The sequence below is a fragment of the Choristoneura fumiferana genome, chromosome 18 (genome assembly GCF_025370935.1).
Source record: "Choristoneura fumiferana chromosome 18, NRCan_CFum_1, whole genome shotgun sequence".
NCBI classification, from domain to species: Eukaryota; Metazoa; Arthropoda; class Insecta; order Lepidoptera; family Tortricidae; genus Choristoneura; species Choristoneura fumiferana.
The window spans coordinates 14,883,439-14,909,862 of record NC_133489.1 but is presented as its reverse complement, the minus strand read 5'-3'; the positions used below and the strand labels follow the sequence as shown (position 1 = coordinate 14,909,862).

The window sequence follows — 26,424 nt, the reverse complement described above, 5'->3', positions numbered from 1 at the left end:
GTTGTGTTAAGTACAAAGGCGGACTTATCCCTGCAGGGATCTCTGCCAGTCAACCTTTGAGTGGTAGAGGAGCAATCCAAAAAACAAGCATCGACAAATAGAGAAAAACATTTGAACAAATATAAATGCATATATTAATATGGACAATAAGACACCCATAACATCAACATAAGAGAAAGCATAGGCGGCGCAACGTCAGCCTAAGAGAAAAGTATGTAGTTAGGTAAGTTTTTAAACGATATTGCCGCATCAAAATTATTTCATATTCCTAGAAATAAACGTACTCACAAGGCGGAGATTATGAAAAAAAAAACCGTTGCCGAAATTAGCATAGTGGAAATACACACCAGCCGGTAATAAAATTAACCATTATGTTAGTGACTAATAATAGTAAGTTAAAAAAAACTATTGAACAAGGTTTTTAGTGATACATCCATGATGGTAGGTACATCTGATGACGAGTCTAAATTCTCTCTAAATGACTCAGACTGACGAATACCTATATCGCTCTCTAGAAATACATATGTAGGTATTGATCAGGCGTATGTAAAACTTTTTTCGAAGTTCTAAAACTCAATCTAACAAGTTCGCGAAAATAACGCTGCAGGTATATTAATAAATATTTCATCCGCAATAAACTTTTAGGCGTCTTTGCAAACATAATTTAATTATGGTAATGATGACTTGAGTTTAATTTCTTTTACATATATACTACTAAATAGAACAGCCCTCCCACGCCCTCTTCTGTTTGTGGCGGAAAGTTTCTAATTAGTTACTTCAAACGACGGTTTTCCTTTTAACTAGTTATGTTCATATAATAAACATTCAAAGGTCACCAACATTCGGGCGATATCTCCCTTTTATTTGTATAATATTAGGATAATTAATAACATAGCTGGGTTTTTTTTTCTGCAAACAAACTGTCATGCAGTTTGGCAGATTATTTCTTTAAACAATGTATTCTGTTATTTGAGAAAAATAATTTTAAAAAAAAGCTCTATAAAACCGAGCTATACTATGTATGTATATATATTATGTATGTACGGCAAGTACCTAGTGGATATCCAGTCGTGGCTGGATAGATCATGTTAAGTGGATTCCTTGACTAAATTTTAGGATAAGCAAGTCTCCTGCATTTCGAGATATCCCACTTAAAATGATCTATCCAGCTACGGCAGGATATCCACAATTAACTAGTATGTAACACACATATACCCTCCTGAGGTTCAGAGTGATAATACTAGTACATATTGTTAGCAATAGAACTTATTTTTGAAAAAGGAATAAAGTGCAATTTTGTCTGTATCATTCAAATTTCCAAAAAAGTAAATTCAACTTTATCTATGGGACATTGTTTTAAATTTCGATGTCGATTTTTGGTGTATGGTGGATCTCAGGGGGATACATGAATGTCATAACGTAGAGAAACTCAAGTAGGTAATAAATTGTAACATAAAGCCTTCACATAATGTATGTATATGAGCCTGTACTCGGAACAACGAGATCGTCTAAACAAGACATATTGCCTATATTAATTATTTCTTAATGACACAGAAACATTGATGTTTTATTAAATATGAATAGAGAAGCTTGAGAAACCCAAGAGCACCGAGAATTTAGGCAGAAAATATTTGAAATTATATTGATACTAAATAAGACGAAATTGGAGACGGAAACATAGAGATTTATAGCAGAAATTAACTTGTACCAAATTGCCGTCAACAATTTATAAATTTATTTATAAACGTTTTGTGTCCAAAACGAACAGACACCTATGGTCGACGCCATAATTCGTGAGACTAAATTGACAATTCATTGTGCTCAAGTGTTGCCACAGTCAGTGTCAGGGTAGTGCTGTTCGTGTCGATATAATAAAACATTACGGCATTGGCTTCTAGTGATATTTATCCATTATTTACGGTGACAATATCAAATCAGTTCAATAATTTACTTTGCAATGTAAGATATCATTGTAAGAAGTGCAAATACGAACCAACGACAATTATTTCATTTATTGTTTTGATTGGCCTCACCTTAAATCCGCTTTATCTATTTTATATGCGCATTATATCATTGTTAAGAAGGTTGCACACCCATATGTCTTGTCTATGGATTTACGTATCCAGGCAACCGTCTTTTGAATTTTTATAACATCTATGTTCCTTTGCTTTGTCAAATCGTACTTTCAATAAATACCTCTAATTTCACTTATTTGTTAATTCACATTAACAATCATTGCCGTCCCCAATTGCGCAGTGCGCTAACCGAAGTAATAGTTTCATCATTATCTTCAGAAGAGACGCCATTTTGTCACCGGTAATGTGTCGCGATTGGCAGGGGCAGGGAGACTACTACGAAATTCTAAAATCGAAGTACGTATCGTACCGCCCCTCTCACTCTCGTATTAAATAATACTAACGTCAGCAGGACGGCAAGATACGAAGTTCAAATTTTATACACTTCGTAGTATTATAGGGCCAGCTGGGCTACTACGAAATTCGAAGTTCGTGTCGTGCAGTCCCTCTGACACTTATACTATTTAATACGATAGCGAGGGATCGCATGACACGAACTTCGAGTTTCGTAGTAGCCCTGCTGGGGCGGTGCGGGGCATTCGTCGATTTTTCACTTTGAATCGTAATGTATCTTAAGCCTATGAAACGATTCACGCATCGGATCGCATGCTCTTGAATCAATCTCAATTTATAAATCTAATAAATACTACTTATAAAAAATAATATCTACCAGTTTTTCTTCCCTTGTCTAAAGTACTTCCGAATTCCCACCCTAATACTTGAGAACCTTACAAAAACAAGTAGGTATTTAGTAGTTCCTCTATTCTAAAGATCTCGTTTTTCTCCATGAAAGTGACAATTGCAACAACAATATTCCTGAAATTGTCCAAAAAAATGTTACTTAGCACCATTAAGTCGAATCGACACTGAATATCGATATCAGCTACATCACTATTTAATTTCGTCGAACCCTGGTAACCCTGTAACTGTCATTGGCTTGTCAATTTAGTCTCACGAATTATGGCGTCGACTTTAATTGTTTTTTCACGAGACTGCTCGAAAATGTGGCCATAGATAACATAAATCCGTACACAAAACTGCCTACATGTATATTTAACAGCACTCATTTATGGCTCGCAAAACACGACAACAATGTAACACATTACGGTAACAGTTCGTATCAATATGTATTTAAATTTCATAGTACGATACGAATTTTTTAAATTTATTTCAGAAATTCATTCCCGGCGTGCTGAAACGGCAATCGGACCAATCAAAAGTAATCGTCCGCTGCATTTGAAATTAAATTGACCAATGAGAACGCGTCATTCATGACTTTTATGAAGTGGTTTCTTTTCTTAAACGCATAATATGCACAAAATGCTTTAATTTTTCAAGTATGAAAAAACCTATGGAAAAAACGCCTCAGCATCGCAGCCGGTCGGACATGACGAGGATGACGTTTTGATTTTTTAAATATGTGGTTGGGCACTGGCCACTAAGAACGGACTCGTTTGAAAAAAAATAATTATGTCACAAATTGTTCACAAAAGAAAAACTGAAATCGCCCGCATAATACCGACATGGAAATACCGACCCGATTATCAAACTGACATGAGTTTCTATGGGTGTGCACAAGAAAAATCGGGTTGTTATTTCCTGGGCCGGTAAAGTGTCACACGGCGGGAGCAATGCAGTCAGTCATTGGATTGTCATTTGTGTTTTGTAATAAATATTTTTTATTACCTCACAGTGATCGTGAAAAGCACAATGTTTAGTCTCGGCCAAATGTGCAATAGATGAACTCGTATTATCGAAGGCCTCCCCTTCGGGTCGGCCTTCAAACTAGGGTTGTAACACTTGTAACGGAGGCCTTCTTAGCGGAGGCGGAGGCGGATGCGGAGGCGACGAGTTTCGCCTCCGCGGATGCAGAGGTTAACGGAGGCGGATGCGGAGGTGAAAGTGGATGTGGAAAAAAACAGTAGATTATGCTTTATTCAACTCAAAAATTTGCCAAATCTCACTTGTTTTCAGCGTCAACGTGCATGTGACTTAAATAAACAATTACTTTGTACAAAAAACAATCTCTTTGCTGGCTTTGGCCGGCAATGTTGTATGATATTCCATTACTATCCACTAATTTGAAATTAGAAAGAATCTTCAGTAAGTGTGTAGCGACACAGTTGTATAGCTACCCATGTAGCGATATCTTTATAGGTTAGCTATACCGACGGGCTCACCAGTAGTCTCTCGCCCATAGGACTGTGTACTCGGTCCTTTTGGGAATAAATAATAGTTAACAGTATTCTTGGTTTGGACTCAGTGACTCTCCCCAAATAGATATACCTCAATGAACACTATAAGTGCTATACAATAACGTACTTGGCGTTCTATGATTACGAAGATAAGGGTGTACTGCCTTTTCGGCGAAATATGTTTCGCCAAATTTCACTTGGCAACCAACCTTTCGCCGAAGTTCCATTTTGCAAACTAATCGTTGGCATAACTTTATTTCGCTTTTTTCTTATTTCGCAAAATTATTATATTGCAAAATTTTACTTCATCACACTTTTATGAGGCAAATAATTATGTAGCAAATGATTGGCTTAGGCAAATAACAAATTGACAATTACAATTTGGCCAATTTGTATATTGCAAAAGGAAATTCGATGAGGAGGAGGAGGATTCGATGTTAGGTTTTTTTTATAGCAGCCAGGACAACTGCCACTTAGAAAGTAGGTTGGATTGGATGCCATTCAATATTTTGCTATATTAAATTAAGGTATGCCAATCAATACATTTGACGAAAACATAAATGAAATGACATCTTAATAAAATTCCAAGTAAGTAATAATTTGCATAATAATAATTTATCAAATCATTAGTTGGGAAATGATATGAATGCGAAACGTTGAGTTGGGAAATAACATTTCGCCTAAATAAAAATATGGGATAAATAGTTTGGGAGCTAATAATTTGCTAAATAATTTTCGCCGAAACATTAGTAAACCACTATTAACACATGTTTTTTTTTTACATGAACTGTATTTTTCAGGAATTCCATATCAATTTACAATATGAAGGATTGTTATTGAGATAATAGCACTTCATCTTGAATTTCATACCCGTATCTACGTTGTCCTCGGTATCCGCAATTGCAGCATCCCCGCTTTCGGACAAACTACCCACTCGCGCCTCAAACATTCGTATGAGATGCCTCATATTTCTATTTAAACCATCACTTTTATTTTCTTCCATTGTTTAAATACTTACACCTTTCCTGGACACAACTGTCTGATTAACTAAATAAGGTGTGTTGTCATAAGCTAACATTACTTCAGAGAAACTGATTGGACGTTTGACGTTTATTATCGGCAAAGATATAAAAGATAGGTAAGATAAAAAAACCGGCCAAGAGCGTGTCGGTCACGCCCAAAATAGGGTTCCGTAGCCATTACGAAAAAATTAAGTAATATTTTTCTAAGGACTTCGTATTTTATACGGAATCTTTCAAGTTTAGATATATACCTTAGGCTGCTTATTTACTCTTAAACTTCTAATAATTCTCAAGCAAACTTAGCCGTTAAAGTTTTCCTTGAAAGTTTGATATACTTTCTACCATCTTGATTTTTTTCAAATTTTCCACCCACCGGTTTAGATTTTAGAGGGGGGGGGGGGACGCTCGATTTTTATGAAAATTTGCACTTTAAAGTTTAATATTTCGCAAATATATCATTGAATCGAAAAATCGTCTTGGCAAACCCCTAATGGTTTAAAAGACCTATCCAACGATACCCTACACTAAAGGGTTGGATGAGAAAAAAAAAATCACCCCCACTTTACGTCTATGGGAGATACTCTAAAAAAAAATTTTTAATTTTTTTATTGTACCATTTTGTCGACATAGTTTACATATATATCCGTGCAAAATTACAGCTTTCTAGCATTGATAGTTCCTGAGCAAAGCCGCGGACGGACGGACGGACGGATAGACAGACAGACAGACAGACAGACAGACAGACAGACATGGCGGAACTATAAAGGTTCCGTTTTTGCCATTTTGGCTCTGGAACCCTAAAAAACAACTTAGTCATTATCAACATACACAATGATAACGACCTGCTGAGTGGAAATCCGTATTCAATAATATTTTTAAAAAGCATTTTGGGCTACTGAAATTTTCATGTTTCAAACTATAGTACATTGTTGTAGAGGCTGGAAAGTAAGCAATAGATGAACGAGTTAGTTTGAAGGCAAACCCGAAGGGAAGGCCTTCTTCGATAATACGAGTTCATCTATTGCACTTTTGGCCGAGACTAAACATTGTGCTTTTCACGACCACTGCTCCCGCTGTGTGACACTCTTTACCGGCCCGGATAATACCGACCCGCTTTTTTTTTTACACGCCCATAGAAACTCATGTTAGTTTGACATGAGTTCGTATGGGCGTGTACACGAATAATCGGGCCGGTAAAGTGTTACCCCTCCCGCCGATTTTTAGTGTTTCCTTTGTGACATAATTATTTTTTTAATCGAGTCCGTTCTTAGTGTGGTTTTGGGACCACATGTTTAAAAAATAAAAAAGTCACCCTCGTCATGTCCGACCTGCGGCAGCACGACGAGCATGACGAAGATGTACTCGCGCACTAAGAAGCCTGGCTGCGGCAGCACAACGAACAGGGTACGTATTATAATTTATAAATTTAAAATACATATCGGTTGAAATACCGAAAATTATAAAATAAAATGTATCAAAATATATAAAGTTATTCGACATAAGTTCTAAACGCATAAGCTTGAAATGCATAGTGGTCAAAATATATAATGGTTACAATGCATAATGGTTCTTAGTCATACGGCACAAAAAGCATAATATTTTCATAATGTATACGTTCAAAATCTATACAGTATGTTTTCTATAATGGTTGAAATACACGAAATACACAAAATACACTGAATTTTCACTAAGAAAAATGCATATATTACAATTCTTGTTTTGGTCATAGTTGAACCTAACACGCTCCTCCTCGCTACGCTCGTCGTCGCACCTAAAGTTTCTATTCAATTAATGATCAGACTTTAGTTTAAAATGCAAGGTCTTGTTAGACAACACGGCTTCCGATCAGTCGGTTAGGTTAGAGTTTTGTCCAGGCGCGAAGCGCCTTAACTACGCTGAATAGGAGCTCCGCGAAGCGGAGCTCCGTCGACATTGTCTTACAGTCCTTAATTTTAAAGAATTTAACATGTTAATACAACGTTAATAGACTGGAGATGATGATGAACCTAGGCATTATATAGTATGTATTTTGACCATTATGAAAAACGTACTATAGGAATTTTAATTATTATTTCTTTTAACTATTATATTTTCTGATTGTATATATTCTGAACATATACATTGTGAACTTAGTCATTTTAAATGTATGTATTTCGACCAATATGAAAAACGTGCTTTATGAATTTTGATTAATATTTATTTTAACCATTATATATTTTTCAATTTTCGGTATTTCAACTGTGTATTTCAACCGATATGTATTTTAAATTTATACATTATAATACGTACCCCAACGAACATGACGATGAATGAATACTCGCGCACCAAGCAGCCTGTATGTTCAGCCAGGCTTAATAAGTGACAAAATTTAAAACATTTTGTGCATATTATGCGTTTAAGAAAAAAAACACTTCATAAAAGTCGAACAAATTAAATCATGACCCAGGGTGGAACCTTTTAATAATCAATTTCAGTATGATTTCCTTGATAAAAGTATGAAATGTCAACATGACATTAGTAGCACAAAGGTTCCATCCTGGGTCATGATTCAATTTGTTCGACTGTACACAGTTTATCTATGGCCACATTTTTGAGCAGTGTCGTGAAAAATAAATTGCAATTAATAACCCTCCTTCGCAGTCGGGTAAAAAGTCATGCTATTAAGGCCTCAGTTATTTATTAGCTCTTCGAGAGTTTTCGATATCGTAAACGTGTGTCAACGAAACGAACGTTCGTCTACCCTTTAAAAAATACGCCATGTGAATAGATCCATAGACTAGAACAATCCTAGGTTTTGGTAAGTATTTTTAATTGGAGTAGCAAAGTTTAATATCCTACCTACCCACAAAGTAGTTTGAGCTGCTCACGGGGTAGTGATGTTTCTAATGTAAATTAAAGGCTTTGTGACTGAACATTACACGGCGACCCTTTAACCCTACTCACCTATCCAAATAACAACTTGTCACCGACTCTAAGTACAAATATTAATTAAATTAACTTTCCTTTTGCCTGTCCTACGGCAGCAAAAGCTATCATGTGTTTTGTTACCATTTTAAAATAACATTTGCTTAATATGCTTTGTTTAATTAACTTCGCTATACTAATAACGATTACGTCATCCTGCATCATTAAAAACACTTGGGGGGCTTTTGTGAAAAGGGTTAACTAGTAAACAAATTAACAAGTGACCGCGCCTTTTTTATTGCATACTTACATATTTTGATATCATAGCCACAAGTTATTTTTTTATTAAAATGAAAGAAACGCTTACTTATCAGTCCGTTAAGAGTAGACTGCAGACATTTAAGGAGATAATTGAGGTCACGTGCGTGGACTCACTGTAGAAAGTGCCTCTACTCTAATGAAATGTGATACTACACAATGGTTATACTAAAACATACATTTTCGAATAAACGTTTAAACTCAGAATAATAACAGAGTAATTAGCCTGTGTTCGTTCGCCTTCATTTTCATAGTGTCACAAGGGACTCGGACTTTTCATTTACAAGCTTGAAGCTTATTAGATGCACAAACAAGCAAATAGAGCTAACTAACTATAAACAACATAACTACTCTCACAGCTGAAGCATATAAGTTAAAATTAGATTCCAGCGGATTACATGTATTTAAAACAAGCTTACGATACACAATTATATAATATCATCAGACGGTTTGAACGCCTCTTAGAAAAAATATATTAAAAGATTGGTTCACAGGTATAGACGGGTTTCTCGTCATAGATATCTAACCCAAATACTTTAATATAGCACTTCGAAAATCATCTACAATAACAAAATAGAGAGGAAAAGCGCGACAATCTCATCTCTTAGCAGTGAATTTAGAAAAAAATCGCCAGATCTCCTGCGCCGTTAATCCATGCGGGTGCGCTCTAGAATCTCAATGTTCGGCGAAATGAACATCTCGGCATCGGCACGAAAATTCACGTCGCGTAACCATATTCATGAGGACATTTGCATCTTGAGATACTAAAACGAGAATAATAGTTCACCTAGAGTCTAGCCAGAACTTAATTTGATAATCCATTGCAATCTGTTTTGTACAAGCTCCACGACGGCTATTGAATATTATAATTGAACTATTAGAGAAACTCGGTTAACTAGATGCAAGAAAGACACTTTGAATAAGTTAGTCGCGTTTTATGTCGGGATGGCAGAACTAAGAAAAGATAATGGTGCACGTCACACTACTTAGTAGGACTAGGCAGAGAAATATGAAGAGTCCAAATGTAGAAAAGTATTAAGTGTTAATAATTAACTGTACTCTCTATTTGAGCGACTTTAAAGTAAGCGCCATCCTCTCTGCGATCGTAATAAATATTATGAACCAGCCGAGCAGTAACCCTCACCTATCATTAGATGACCAGTGAGTTGAATAATTTCACCGTACAAACGACCACGGAGCGCTAACCGTAGCCACACGGCAAACTCCAACTCATATAACTACACCAGTACCAGAGCAATCAGGCTTCGCATGGCCTCAAACATAAGACCATCTGTATCGATATTTCATCCCCGAAAACTCGATATACTTATTGCAAATTTCGACTATTCCGATATTCCCAAATCAAATAAATAAGCAATAAGTTCGTTTAAATATAATATATATTATGATATTTCAGGTTGCTTATTTCTACTATGCTACTTAAGCAGCAGCACTAGCGACATCTATGTTTCGTCAAGAGACGTCACATTCTTTCGGAACTAACCGCTCACCCAGACAAGAGATGTCGCTACTAAGCAATCAAATTATGATTGGTTTTTTGGAGTCTTTTTGTATTTTTTATTTCAATTCCAAATTTGTTACTTTTACGGGTATCCCGTGAAACCATATCGAAAATACGAACTGAGACATGGATGCACAGAAAAACTAGAAGAGACCAGCACTGGAAATCGAACCCAGGTCCTCAGCAATCCGTGCTGCGTGCTATAACCCCTACACCATTGCTGGACAGGAATCTAGACACGAATTTTTCCTATGCATATATAATCTCAGGTTGCTTATTTCTACTATGCTACTTAAGCAGCAGCACTAGCGAGTAGCGACATCTATGTTTCGTCAAGAGACGTCAAATTCTTTCGGAATTATTTGTTGTTTTTCACATTCTTTAAAAATAATTTGGGAGCTAGGGCGGACCCTAGGCGGACCTAAGGTCTCAACTCCGAATAGTACAAATAGTATTCGATAGATTACGAGAGATTAGAGTGTATACTCTATATAATATTGGGTTTGGGGATAGAATACCCATTCGTCCGGCCGGTGGCTCCAGTAACGCCGGCACGTCGAGGTGGCAAAAAAGCGGTCAATAATGTCATTCCGAGCAGTGTCTACAGAAGCGGCCCGCACTTTTCTGCCACGAAAGGCCGTGGTGTCCCAGCGCATCGACCTCATTAATGTGGTGGGCACTGCTACTCCCAATCGCAAACAGATGGAAATTCTGAGAGTATCGGGCTCAAGGAATGTGCCAGTTTTGGCTGATGGAAAGGCGTGTAGCGTGTATAACTTACAAAGACTCATAATATAACGTGAATATTGTCTACCGCTGGTAATACATACATACACTGGAAATGGCTTTATGCTCGCGGCTAATTTAAAAGAGTCGTCGCCCTGACTCACTTTTTACAGCTGATTAAAATATAAAGTAGCGTAAAGGGCATAGTGTAATAATAAGTAGAGTCGATAACCTGTATGTTTAACGTACTCTTCACAATTACAAGCTATAGATTATGAACTTCTCGCTGATAAATAAGTATTTAGAGCTTGCATGGAACCATCTGTTGCGCTAAAAACTCAAGTCGTCACGCCATGTGCCAGTCTCCTGCTGGTTGCCATATATGGTAACTTTTAAGCCTAACGCAAAACGTTCTCAACCATAAAGACATACTATGCAACTATATACCGAACGAAAACGTATTAAAAAAGATTGTTTTCATTATTACGTTTTAAATTCGTAGCGAGCGGTAGTAGTGGTACTATTTTGAGTAACACTGCACGAATGGGACTAGGAAGGTGGAGCTCTTCAACATACAACAGCAATTTGAAAAACGACGTCCGACTAACAAGCTGGTGGAACTAGTTCTCGAGTACTTGCCGTGGTTAAGGTGAAGTAAAGAAGGGTGGCAGGCAAGCAAGGCCATACAAATGAGGAAGTGCCTCTTAGCTTGTTCCATATACTTTAAAATACAGGGACAAGAGATACCTTTTAAGACGGTAGGCGGCGTACAGCCACGCTCACATTTTAACGAGATCCTCTTTTAAAACGTAAGGCTCTAGGTATTATGGCAAATATGTATATTGAAAGAAGGCAATATTGACGTATTTTCCCGTTGTTTAATGTGACAATAAGAACAATTGAGAAAGTAAAGCTTATGCGTAAGGAATTTCAATATGTGTCAGTTCAATAGAGAAATATTACCTTTATCTTGAAAACGGTAATGTTATTGATAGACAGGAGCATTATCAATAATATCATGGGTAAACAAATATCAAAATATGTGGTTATGCATGCATATCGTAAGCAAACAGCGCTGGAAAAGACGCGTAATCATAATGTTGCTTTTCTGTATTCACGGTTATATTTACGCATGAGATGGGAGGCGTGCCAGGTCAAAATAAAGCATTGAAGGCGGCCCACAAATGAGACTCAGAAATAAATTCCAACTAGAAATAACATACAAGTCAATGCTATGCAGAAACGCATAACAAAATATGATGATATGCTTTATTGGAACATCACTTAGCTTTTACAACATAAATCTAATAGATTTCTAAAACTTATTTTAAAACATGAGCATATATCATTCGATACGATCGAACGAAGAAACTTAGAAAGTTGGCAAATGTTTGAAAGCGGGCTATCTTATTTTAATTGCTAGTAGGTATCAGCTCTCCTTTCGAAAAATGTATGCTTTTAATATGATACCGGTCCATAAATAAAATGAGTGTTAACATTGGATGGGCTCGACTCAATCAAATTAAAGCTAAAGCTGGCGTCGATCAAACAACGAATCTGGTAACAATAGGAAACTAGCTTCGAAAATTTCACACATCAGTAGAGGCACCGACAATGCTGAATGGGATGGAACTCATCCTACAGAGCATGCTCGTCCAACCGAAACTGGCGCTCGTGGCGTTGCGAACAAATGGCAATGGAGGAAAATCGTTATTATTTAATACGAAAATAAGAGCAAAAATAGTTTTACTAGCACTGTTAATAAAACTCCTCTCCATTAGTCGATAGTATAAATAGAAGAAGCTGTTTTTACGTCTTGCAGTAAAACTAATGCATGCATACGTGAATACAATGTACTTTGTTGGCATTGTACCTACTACGTTGATTCCTGATTCACGAGATATAAACTTCATTCATTTGCGAACGACCTTGCTATAGATGTATTTATTGAGCATATTACTAATTGACAAAGTTGGCCCACACATTAAGATTTAATTAAGATGAGCATATTAGTCAGAGATAGATTACTCGTGTGACACATAACATTTCGTGCCAACAAAACCATTTGAAAAATAAAGTTGAACGTAATATTGTAACGCTCAATGACACGTTTATCAGGAAAGCTAATGTGGTTAGTGGTTGAATATTATTACTTAAACATAAAACTAACTGAAACGCAACGCAACAAACGTACGAAAAATAAGGCAAAATGAAAAACTTGTCCCTGCCGCCCGCCAGCCAACTCCCACTCCCTCCCAGTGAAAACAGAAATTAAGCCACATTTCTTAGGTTAGGTAATAGCATTTTGACCAAAAGTAAATTGCCGCTTTTATATTAGCCAGATGTGACTCTCATTTCAAGTAATTGTGGTAGTAACTTTATTTGAATTCATTTAGGCAACTTGCTACATAACTCTTTTTCAATGGTATAAAAGGCGACACTACATATATTCAATATATTCTTAGGTGTACTACATGATTTGGCACATACTATTTTATGGAGAGTTGTAGGTAAATCAAAATAAAACCATCGTTTGGTAACATCCGGTAGTCATCATCGAATATACTTCATATGAATACTGATAAACGATAGCGCATTACTCACAGCTCATAATCATATCATAATTTATAAATAGTATCAGCGAAAAGTAAGCAGTGCTTTAGCAAAACCCATGAACATTGTCGTAAATAACGACCTAACTGCTTAAGATAAATCTAAACCTAAAGTCTACAGCAAAGTTATTAACAAGAGTCTTAAACCAACACAGTTTCAGAGTTATAGGGCTAGTAGACGACACGGCAACAAACAGGAAAAGTCACAAATGAATGATTAAAAACAACCGTGAATGTTTATTCCCTTCGATATTAGACATCGGACCGTTATCCGTATAATATGTAAACAGTTTCCCAAGTCGAATCTATCGCATACTGTCTCCATGATAAATGAAATTGCTGCATCTTACCGTGAGTTATAGATCCAAAAACAAAGGCACAGTCACAACACAGTATCAACACTGGAGCTATTTGTTGTTCTGATATAATCACTGACTAACATGCGCGTGCGTCGCCTCCGAACACTAGCTGGAGTGTATTCACCGAGCGGATGCGGCCGTGATATTCAGACCGGCTGCCGGCACTTCGTCACTTCTCCGCACGCTGCAGTACTGGCGACCCGACCGTTCGAAACATAGGCAATGACTCACTTGTGCGATGACGTCTGACACGTAATAATCACTATGAGCCATATCAGCTGCATATGAAATGGCATTGGCGAACAATCAATAAGGCAAATGGACCATGGTTAATTTTGAATTATGGCTCGCTGCCTGCCGTAAAGAACTTTGAAAGTAACAGTTTATTGATTTATCTAAGTTACAGTTAGAGGCCTCTCTCTGCTGTTTTATTAGTTACTAGCTTTTGCCAGCGGCTTCGCCCGCGTGGAATTCAGTTATCGCTCCTATATATGGATTGCTCCCGTAATTGATTATCTTTAAAAAAAGTATTTTTATTAAGTGCCTATAACATTTTTAAAAGATCTTAAAAAATCCTACTCGGCACTTTTAGCGCCCAACATTTTATACAGAAACTTTCTGCAGTAGGTATAATGGTTTCTGATGGGATGTTTTATTTGAAAAGAAAGAGTAGTAAGAAAGTCGTAACATTCTTATTATTAACGTACAAGCCATTTTGTGTGAACTTTACCGTACCCCTGTCCCTCAGGGCAGAATAAAATAGTATAGAGGGTAAGGAGTTTGGATTACTTTGGTTACTTCAGCTTTGTGTGCACTGTATATTCAATAGCTGGGATTATAACATTCATACGACACATGTGTATACAGGAAACCAGGATTAAGTTTATGCAAAATATTTAAAGGAAAGAAAGAAATATTTTATTCGTGACAAAGTACGAAATCACAAAAAAAAATAAGAAAGTTGTATGTCACGAAATGGTCCCAATCCAGCAAAACACATTTACAAACACCGAAAGGGTATTCCAAAAGGCTTGGTGGGTTGTTGATTCCGTCAGTATCTTTATTACAAAAGCATCGAAGGATGGGTACGGCAATAAAGTCATAAAAGTCGAATGAGTGCATCACGAATAGGTAAGAGCTGCAGAAATGACAGGTGATTAAGTAAATGAAAAATAGGGAAAGCTGCTACAATAGATCGTTGTAAAGCGGAAACTGTAGCGACATTAGATTGAAAAATACTATACTCACAGCTCAAAGGTTTTTCAGCCTTCAGTGTATGGGCAACAACTAAGTTTTCACTTACATTTCGTTTCGTTGAGCAAAGGCATTGTTAGTAAAAAAACAAATAATATTGAACAATAACTAGTTTATCTTAACTTATTGACTTATGTGGAACCAGATGCAAGTGTCTGAATTAAATCGAAAAGCCCGAAAACAAAACTAAACCCGAATTAATTCATAAAATTAGTAATGACGCGATAGTCTAAAATATTGTGTAAATCGAAAAGGTTTTGTAAAAATATTATATTTAAAGTAAACTAAATAGTGTGTCTGTTACAGAATATGGCCAAAAACTTTATGATTATTATTAAATTTCACTCCGCAATGGGCCCGCATGGGAACTACGGCCCATGCCCTCGCATTCTGAAAGGAGGCCTGTGCCCATCAGTGGTTCGTATAATAGGCTGGGATGATGATGATGATGATGATGATGATGATGATAAACAATTATTAAAGAATTATTAAAGACTTATCAAATAAGACTTCGTACTGGTAATTAACAAACGTCCGTTTGCCCTGAGCATTTACTTATCAGACACTAGTCTTTACCCCCGGCAGTTCGGAGTGGCAGTTGCATCGTAATTCAGAGATTTTACTAAACTCTTATAAATGGGAATTCCCTACCACGAAGACCACGATTGTCTTCGTTATCCCTGTACAAAGAACACTCATGGAAAATTTAATGTCAAGCTAGACTAGGAATATCGGGATAAAAATTACCCTCTGTTATTTCCGAAATTCAGCCATCTTCATACCAAATCTCATCGAAATCAGTCAAGACGTTTCAGCGTGAAAGTGTAACAAACACACGCACGCACACGCAGAGTACATGTGTATAAACGCAAAAACACAGCAAAAATTACGGACTTACATACGAACAGTTAACCACTAAAAAAAAATTTAGGGTTTTTACCTACTATCTACTTTTTATCCCGATAACCTTCTACTTTTTATCCCGATATTCCCACGGGATCGAGATATACCTATTCTCGAAATCTCACCCGCTGGGTATGGAATTATGAAATTTGGTTCTGTTGTTTATAATGCAACGTCAATAAAGACCACCCACGATGTAATTCCCACGGGAATTTTGTAACATCCCGGAATTTCAATTCAACTGCTGGATTTAATAACTTACGCGTGCGAAGCCGTGGGTAAACACTAGTAGATATATTAAATATATTATTAAATAGTAGATATATAAGTAAGATATTTGTTAAATAGTAGATATATAAGTAAGGTGAGTGGAGTGATTATATTTAATATGAGTGGAGTGAGTCAATAAAAATGGCATAAAATATATTTACTGCCTACAATACATCAGTGCCTACAATTTGTAAAATTGACAACGTTTCATGCTAAAGAGGAAATTTATTGCAAACTTGACATTTAATAACGGACTAAAACTCTCAAAAGCGAATATATTTCTCTTGCAAAATAAATACGTTTATATCCTAAAAGCACAAGCGACTTGGAAGCTACAGCAGAGTCAAGGAACCCGAATAGAACCGAATTGTTTAGTTGGGTGCCGGCCAAGAGCATTGATTTTTCGCCCTCTCAGAAAACTTTAAAACATTAGAAACGAGTATTTCATTTCAGAAAAACAAACTAATTTATTTAATTCAATTTCTTCTTTATCATAAAGGCTTTATGTGACACGTTACCAAGAATTTATTTTCAAGTGTTACCAATGCATATAACAGCAGATTTATACAAATAATATTTATAAAGAAATTTTGTTTCTTTGTCATGGGTTTTTTTAAGTATGTTCACCGATTACTCAGTCCATTATGGACCGATTTTCAAAATTCTTTTTTTATTCGAAAGAGTATTCTTCTGAGGTGGTCCCATTGTCACCAAGTCAAGATCTGATGATGGGATCCTAGGGAAATCGAGGGAAAACCTCGAATTTTATAGGCACACCTATGGCGATTTTGGCAGTTTTAGCATTAAGAAAAGCATACATTCAGAAAGTATCATTTGGTAACCTGAACCTGATGAAGAAGACCGTAGATGACCAATACAACTCATCAAAGCTAAGTAATGCTCGCTCGTCTATAAACTATAAACGATCATGATTAATATACCTCAATAAGCCACTAAGAAGGAGCTTTAAGTTAATGATTCTTTCGAACTGATCTGATGCTGAAGCCGGAAGGTAGGCAACGGAACTCTGTTATAAAACAAAGTAACAAAGTCGTTTTGGGCTTAATGGAATCGTTGTAAGATGTATTTTGGCTACGAATCACTAAAAAGTGAGAAATAAAGAATTTTTTTAACAAAAAAGTAAAACCGACTCCAAAAAATTAAAAAAAATAAACAAAAAATGGAACCGACTACAAAACCCTTAAAAATATTTTTCTAAGTCCGTACTAGCTCGAAATCGGTGACTCAGCACGACCCAGCAGGAGGGATTGAAACCCACAGTATGTAGGTGAGGTAGACGACTATTGTTCCACTCCTGCTGGCTCGTGCTGAGCTGAGGCACCGACTTCGAGCTAGTACGTACCTAGAAAAATATTTTCAAGGGTTTTGTAGTCGGTTACATTTTCTTTGACAAAAAAATACGGATTAATGATGCATGTTGTCCTAAAAACAATATTGTGATTTAATAGTAGATTATTTTCGTGGCCTTGAAGTAAGCAATTGCTGGTTGAGTATGAGAATTAAACGGACGAGATTGCGAGTACGTTTAACTAATACGAGGCCAGCAATTGCTATTCCAGCCGAGACTAATATAAAGCTTTTCTCAAAAATGGTGAAGGAAAAAAACTGAATTAGAATAAATATTTTCTCTAAATATATTATGGCATTTAATTTTATTCCAATAATTATTTTTTTATTTTTTGTTGTGCTTTCCCGCCTTTTTTCATTAATTTCCACCGAAAACACAAGCTGTTTCAGATCCAATAACAAAAGTCTGGAGTTCCAACAAAATAACTGACACCGGCCATTTGAGTTGGCTGTATACGACTTATGCCGACATTTCCATGGTCGTTTTCACTTTTTTAAAAAGTTTGACACTCGAAAATAATAAATTATTGTCGCGCCAACAATATTTTTAACTTTTTCAATATTCGCTGACCATAAACTATGCACTTCGCCTTCTGATATGTACCTATGTGAGGAATAATGTCAACTTTCACGGTAATTTTTGAGAAAAATACTTTCAATTTTAACTAAGCCTACGACCTCGAGTCAGTCAGAATGATAAGTGTTACTTACCAGAATCTGCAACGACAGGTCCAAGAGGATCGAAACGAACGCGATGTTCTACAGCTGCGCGTGCGGCGCACACCAAGTCAGAAAAGAATCGGTGCCTACGCAGCGCCAATTCGTCCCTACCAACAGGTGTGGCAGGAGGATCGGGCGGTCCCTCAGATTCAGCTGACTGCGGAACGCTTTTTTCAAATACTTCGTCATCATCAGAACTCTGCTCTTGCAACAGTTTCTGGTCACTGACTATGTTGCTTACACTCGTTTTAAGAATGCCAGTAGATTTGCGTCGTCCGCCAGGGCGAATATCAACATTCGTTTGAGCTAATTTTTGCTCCAACCGTACTAATTCCTCTAATGTTGCAGAGTCACGGCGATAATCTACAGAGAATCTTTTGAAATCCGTGCGACTTTTTTTATAATCTACCGAATATCTTTTCTTTAATAAATCTCGTTTATACACTTGGTTTAATATAGTATCTTCATCTATAACATCTTCACCAGAATCATCAACAGAATGAGAGGCAATTGCTTCATTTTTTTCTATCTCACTCAAATTATTTGTACTCTCAGAAACAGAGACATCTTTTTCGCGGTTAATAATGATTTCTTTCTCTTTTTCAGATTCATGGTTTGGGGGTTTTCCTTTAACCTTGTCTTTCAACTCGATAACTTCTTCCACCCCTAATTTCTGTTTGGTATCAGTAATATCTACTTCAGCCATCGTGTCAATGTTTTCCGTTTTTGATTTGCTCTTACGTATTTTTTTACTAGGTCGCGCGCAGCAACTTTTAAACATAATTATAGCAACAATTCACCTTTTTAAGTAACTTTTTTACCATAAACAATGACTTACAATAGTCAAACATAACAGTAGAGTAATATTTCTATTAAAATTTAAAATGTCTTAAACAATTTAAATAACGACTTGTGGTTTATCGAGTATTGAATCCAAGATTTTGTACGCGATGTAGTTAAATATCCAGGGGTTGTGTGTGTCGGCGGCCGGCCGAGCGCTCGGCGGCGGGCGACTGGCAGCACTGACGCAGGGCTGATGCGCCGCCGCCGGGCGCATCCTGCCGCCTTCCCGCCCAACCCTCGGGACCCCACGTACTGTACCCACAAAACCATAACATCTACACAAAACGTACAACGAATAAGCACGGGCACGTATCTCGTATATAACTTCCGACAACCGAAAACAAGCTCGCAAAATAGAGACGTGACTACGTTTTTTGTTAATACTGTCAGTAGTTTTGGATTTGGAATCATGCTAACAATATCAAACAACATAACTAATTTGATAAAAAATGAAGGAAATTAACCACCGACCACAACTCCTGCAATGCATGGCTAGGTAGCAGGGGGGCATCGATATCCCGATGAGAGAAATGATTGGAAGTTACAATTCCTCCCACGGGGAAACATCTTATATTAGACTACGATAAATGAGGAGAAAGGCGGGTTGGGGTTGGGGACAAAATAAAATTACCTAGCTGTGACACAGATAAAAAAGAAATAACGACCAACTTGGGAAATAACTGCATCATACTGGATTTTTGATTTCATATTGTGATAACGCAATGCTACATTCTATCGACGTAATATATTATGCACATACTAGGTATGTTTTAACGACATTTTAAAAAAGTATTGTAAAATAATTAATATTCATAACAGCACCAAAATGCTCATACTTAGTGACGAAATAGAAAATATTGAAAGGAAACCAGTAAGATCGGAAAACCTCAGAAAATTAAATTACTTACCCACATTTGTCCTGCTAAAATGTAACAATGTGTATGGAAAACGGAGGTTTGTGGGAATACCTACATGTTACCTAATACTTTTCTTAACGTACTCTATTACGAGTGTGTGTGAAACACCACAACACTGTAAACGCATTGTAAAAGCAATTTACCTAACGTGATGTAGTTACTTATGTTAAGCTTACCTATACAAATATATAGTATAGTCTAAAGTCAAATCGTAATTAATAATATCTACCAACTTAATACCTACTTATCGTTATGCGAGTGAATTCAACGGCAGTTAAACCTTAGTATGGTTTTGCTCGTTGCATTATTGTAAAATGTTGTACCTATTGTTTTTTCTGTTTAGTAAATAAATGAAAAAGAAAATGTAGGTACCTAGGAATAATATGCAGTGGTAGAGATAAACGGTTATAATATAACAATAATAAGATAGTAAAATTATTTGTAGATGCTTTCTAGGTGTGGTAGATGGAGGATGACAATAAACAACAAGTAAGGCAAATGACTTTAGTTAAGGCATTCAGCGGGACTGCGGATAATGACTCGCGGCGCGGCTGGGCGCAAATTGGACGCGTGCATATTACGCCCGCACCAATTGCTTACACTTTATTTTTAGGGTTCAATGACGTCCAGGGAACCTTTATTATTAAACAACATTCAAAAAATAATATGGTTCTCTCAGATATGTATAAATAACGAACAAGTTAGGAATCAAACGACAGAACCATTTATACGTTTCCATTTCAAGCATGTAGTCTCAGGAAGAAATCAGCTATCTGACTGAATTTGTTAAAGCACGTTATGAAATTCAAAATGCTCTCACGTCATAAACTGTATACAAAATCAGGACTTCGCCGAAATATTAAAATTTCAGATGCAGGCGGTCTCAAACTAGGTAGGTATCTAGGTAGAGATTTAGCTCGACTTTTCAATATGCGTTTATTGTTAACACGTTAATCTTTAGCCAAAGCGAGGATTTAGCCATATTTTAGTTTTTTAATGGAGTAACATGTTGTACTTGATCTACTTAGCACAGTTTTCTCGCAATCAATCATAACAGTTTCTTGAAAAAAAAAGACGTGGTCTTTACCAAAACTCCCTCTTCCCTACACGAGCCTGGTTGAGATTTGTCTCGACCCCCCTGCCTTCCCTAAAAGTCACACTTAATTAATGGTCGCCCCCATTACTCTTGCACCGTGTTGTCTATGGACGCGGAACCCACTTTTCCGACTCGAAACTTTCTCTGAGCCAGTTTCTTGATCTCCATTCATAATTTTTTTGAATTTCCTAATTTTAAAAACAATTTCACAAACTTTTACTATGTTTGGTTTATTTAAGTGTATTAGAATTTAACGCCGTGTATCTAGTTCTAATTGTTTCGTGCTAAATTTAAAACCGCGGTATGAGTGAAATAGTTACTGTCACCTTTTGTTTTCTATACTACCGCCTAATATTATTTACACATGATTTGATACACGAAATATAAACCTAAACATCTTAAAAAAAAAAAAACATGGGAATTAAGAATTATCAGAATAAACATGTTGAAATAAGGCTTCATATGTTTTTTTTTTTTCATGTTTTGTGTGTTTTACAGCGAAAATCATTGATGCGCAGTTGACGAGCGTAATTCGCTTCAAACGAGATTCAGTCACCTTACATCATTTGAGATTCAGTATTAAATACGTAGCTATTACTTTTTTGGAAATTTCTGACGCCGTTCACAAAACGAGCGCTCACGAAAAGTGTCCTTAGCTCTTCATGCAATGCAATAGGTACTAAAATATAAAGAAAAATAAATTCATTTATAAAATGATTATTTTCTCGTGTTTAAACTTCCATTTACTTAAATTGATTTTAGGATAAAGAATTATACTATTGTGAAATTGTCTGCATTCCATGAGAAGTTGATATCGACGGGCTGGCGTTAAGCGACACTATGGGCGATATTGAGTTATATACATATTCGGAATCAGCAAATTTTTCCGCGTCTTTTGAGCCGGGTTTCACGGCAATCAGAGCTATTTTTTGTCGCTTGAAGCAAATAGATTTGGATGCTCTTATTCACTCCACTGCTGACTGAAGTGACACAAAAATTTGCTATTATCTTAATACGGTTGACTTAAGCTATATAAAACTACTATGGCTAATGACTTAAACCGTTTTTCCTTTCTCGTCATGGGAGCCAAATCAATATCATGGAATAATGGTTTTTGAAGCTTTTTTACATTTTCTATTTCAAAACCTGATGGTTGGTTAAATTACTTAGCTTGCTCCGTAATGCACAAATAGATGTCGCTTAATGCAAATAGCCTGCGACCAAAATGTATGAAGCTAGTCGCTTAAAGAAAATGTCTTTCCACAAAAATATAAGAAACTTGTCGCTTGAATCAATTAGCCTGCAGCAAAAATAAACAAAAGATGTCGTTACAATTATTTTACCTTAAGTCGATTTTACCTTAACAAAGCTACTTAAAGCAATAAGCATTTCTCCAATATTAGGTGAACTGGTTATTCAAGTTATTATTTCCTGTATATTTTAAAAGAAAGCGGTCACTTAAATTGAGACATAAAAAATATTTTAGTACTTGAATCGATTTTCCTTCACTACAATGTGCGTTAAGCAAATACCTTAAATGTTTTGTAATTAAAACCTACTCGCGCATAGTAGATGTGCGTCAGAGTCAGAATCAGACTCAACCTAAAGTTTAATTTTGTTTAACTCCCTTAATTCTTTTACAAGATTCTTTTTTAATACGTCAAAATTATTATTTTCTTTAATACTAACTAATAATTATTAAGATTGGTTTTTGGAGTCTTTTTGTATTTTTTATTTCAACTCCAAATTTGTTAGTTTTACGGGTATCCCGTGAATCCATATCGAAACCATGTCCAGCGGTGGTGTAGGAGTTATAGCACGCAGCACGGATTGCTGAGGACCTGGGTTCGATTCCCAGCGCTGGTCTCTTTTTCTGGTTTTTCTGTGCATCCATGTCTCAGTTTTTATTTTCGACTAATAATTATGTTTTTGTTAAGTTTTGTTATAGTTGAGTGACTGAGATAATGATTAAGTATAATAATAAAAAAATATATAGTTTTTAAAATACTGCTAATTGTATTTTTGTAAAAAATAATCACGTCATTTTCTGCATTTTATTCTCTCTTACTTTTTTGTTTTCTACAATGTTCATGTTGATAATTTTTATATTGGTTTCAAACACCAACCTCTATCAAAATTCTAAATTACCGGGATTTAAACTAATACGACCAAAATAATGATCGTTCCATAAGCTACTTTTCCTGCTTTTAAAAATGAATGGAATGGGAGTTTGAGCATATAAGCCATAATCTATTGCACTCGTAACAAGGCGGTTAAACCTTTTAGCTTTACACAAAAACTACAGTTACAACCCTCTTAAGTCATTTAGCCTTGCGCTAATTTTTCTAGTCGTTGTTTCTTAAATCATTTAGTTGTATTCCAAAAAAGACTTGAAACGTCGTTTAAGCCGTTTTTCCTTGCTCTAAAATATAAGAGGAAGAAGATTTTTTAACTCAAGCGACACTTATTTCTTTATCCTCTCGTTTTATTCAATGAATATATTAAACATCAGAAGCGGTATTAAATTCTAAGAAAAACTGTGTATTTATGATCAAAATCAGTTACGAAATTCAAAAACAACGAATTTTTTTCTAAATTTTAAAACTTTAAAATGCTCTCCTGTAAAGTTACGAAAATGTCGCTTAACGGCATTAGCCTTTCACCCCTCGATATTGAAAATTGAAATGAAACCTAAAAACTTGTCTTATGTCATCATAAATATATTGTTTAAACTTTTAACCTGTGGATTGTTTTGCTGCTACCATGTGCACATAACTGTGTTATTTGCCAATTTTTATTACTAATTTTGTTCACCTTCTAGCAATCTAGGTACTTAAAACAAAACAACTCAGTTTTTTTTTTACTGTAGGATGGGTTAAATAAAGTAAGGGTGTATGATTTATGACATGACTACAGATGTAGCGAATACAGTTTTGCCATTATATTTTTTTACTGTAGGACGGGTTAAAATAAGGGTGTATGATTTATGACATGACTACAGATGTAGCAAATACAGTTTTGCCATTATTATTTTTTTCTGTAGGACGGGTTAAAGTAAGGTTTTATGATTTATGACATGACTACAGATGTAGCGAATACAGTTTTGCCATTATATTTTTTTACTGTAGGACGGGTTAAAATAAGGGTGTATGATTTATGACATGACTACAGATGTAGCAAATACAGTTTTGCCATTATATTTTTTTACGGTAGGACGGGTTAAAGTAAGGGTATATGATTTATGACATGACTACAGATGTAGCGAATACAGTTTTGCCATTATATTTTTTTACTGTAGGACGGGTTAAAATAAGGGTGTATGATTTATGACATGACTACAGATGTAGCAAATACAGTTTTGCCATTATATTTTTTTACGGTAGGACGGGTTAAAGTAAGGGTGTATGATTTATGACATGACTACAGATGTAGCGAATACAGTTTTGCCATTATATTTTGTCCGATATGTTCATATTTATCCTGCTTTTTCAAATACCTTCCTGAAGTTTATTAAAAGTAATTGATAAAGCAAGATAAATATCATCACTACTTCAAAAAAATCTTGAATCTAAAATCAATAATGTCAACAAAATTGAACCTTGACATAATGATCGTAAAGTTCACTCAGAAGAATTATCTATTTTGAGGTAGGAGTTTTTTAAAAGTAGTGACAATATGAACATATCTGACAAAAATGATTGCAAAATATTATTTTTAAATTGCATAGGTGTAGGCTAGTCATGATCGTAGGATGACCTCATTAATCATGACATGACACAATGATGTCACAATTATACAAGTAAATTACATAACACTTAATAAAATATGGGCTATCAAGTGTTGTAGTGGATTTAGCTTTAAAGCAGTTTAAGGTTGTTTTAATATTTTTAAATACCAATCTATTTATGAATTTCTTGTCTTGACACAATGGACTCACTGCTTAGCATTACCAATGAGTATTAAACCCAGTTTAATGAAGCAAGACATCTCTTGCATCTTTCATTAAATTGCGGAGCCAAATAGTTCATAGATTCTGAAATAATTGATTTAGTGTTGTGTTGCTATGAACTTTTACTAGCTTAATGTTTATACAAGTTAAAACTAAAGTTAGTGAGTTTAAAACAACATAACTAAGAGAGCACAGTTGAGTAATTGTAAATTTTGCAGCCTATAACCTGGGACTGGGTACACCATAGATACCTAATAGAAAGTGTTTGCAAATTCCAATTATTTGACCAATCTTTAGTCTAATTTGAGCATAATCAGCAGCGGCCTTAGGGGGTGGCAAACAGGGCAATCGCCCGGGGCCTCGCTCTTGCAGGGGCCTCCCGCAAGAACCCAAGCAAATTTAAAAGATATATCGATTTTCGCATTACGTACAACCTGCTGCCTGGGGCGTCGCAATGGGTAAGGCTGCCGCTGGCCATAATAACAAAAAATCCCACTGGCTTAACAAGTTTTTATTTCAAGTGCAATAGCTAATTTATTGAATGAAGCCAAAATGTTATTCAATTATTATCATAAAGATAGGCAGGCGAAAAAAAAACCTTTTGGTTCAAAATTCAAGATGATGCAAATACCTAATCATAGAATATCGATTTGATTTTTAAAAACCTTTAAGCAAAAAAATGCAAAGTACGTGAGAATAGAAGTTTGTTGTTCAGTCAGTACGTACAGTGCCGGATGCCCCGGATGGTGTCGGCGTATATTATATATTTGAACGTTCGAATGAAAATACAAACCCAAACATGATAGAAACAAATGGATTACGCACTGCATATAAACAAAGCAAATAATAATCGAACTGTTTTGATAACGCTCAATATAAATAACGGATAGATCGGTAAATGCAAATTAGGTTACACGTAAAAACAAGAAACTAGTGAGAATTTTATACTTGAAGGGTTTAATTATTATTCGAAAACTTACTGGATGTGATTTTTCCTGACTTATATGAGCTAAAATCACTTGATGCACTTGTATAAAATGATAAAAAAACTCAGTCTTCCTTCTTGCTTGAGGTTAGTTGTCAGATACTCCCTATATATACTATACTGTAGTCTTTGGTAAGTAAGATTACCGTTCGTTCGGCGTTCCGTTTCGTTTCGTCCCGTTCCATTCCGCACCGTAAGCAGCTGGGCTACTACGAAATTAAAATCGAAGTTCGTATCGTACCGTCCCGCTGACGCTTATATTATTTAATACGAGTGAGAGGGAGGGTACGATACGAACTTCGATTTTCGTAGTAGCCTTGCTGAGGCAGACAGAACGAACGCCAGCCACGCACTCGCACTCCGTGCAGAAAACTAAACTTTTAAAA

The 26,424-nt window shown here is 35.9% G+C and overlaps 1 protein-coding gene across 5 annotated transcripts in view; it reads right to left on the bottom strand.

Moving 5' to 3' along the window:
* capt (adenylyl cyclase-associated protein 1) overlaps positions 1–26,246 on the bottom strand; it is a 49,239-nt gene extending 22,993 nt beyond the window's left edge. Inside the window, exon 1 of one of the 5 annotated variants that reach the window (XM_074101819.1) lies at positions 26,185–26,246. Coding sequence is in view for 3 of the 5 variants with exons in the window: in XM_074101817.1 (XP_073957918.1) it covers positions 18,240–19,029 (790 nt within the window). In the remaining 2 variants the exon portion in view is untranslated. Of the gene's footprint in view, positions 1–5,140; positions 5,295–13,724; positions 13,808–18,239; positions 19,224–26,184 lie in introns of those variants that run through there. The other 4 variants (XM_074101817.1, XM_074101816.1, XM_074101820.1 and 1 more) reach the window with 4 other exon arrangements.
* Between the last annotated feature and the right edge of the window lie 178 nt (positions 26,247–26,424).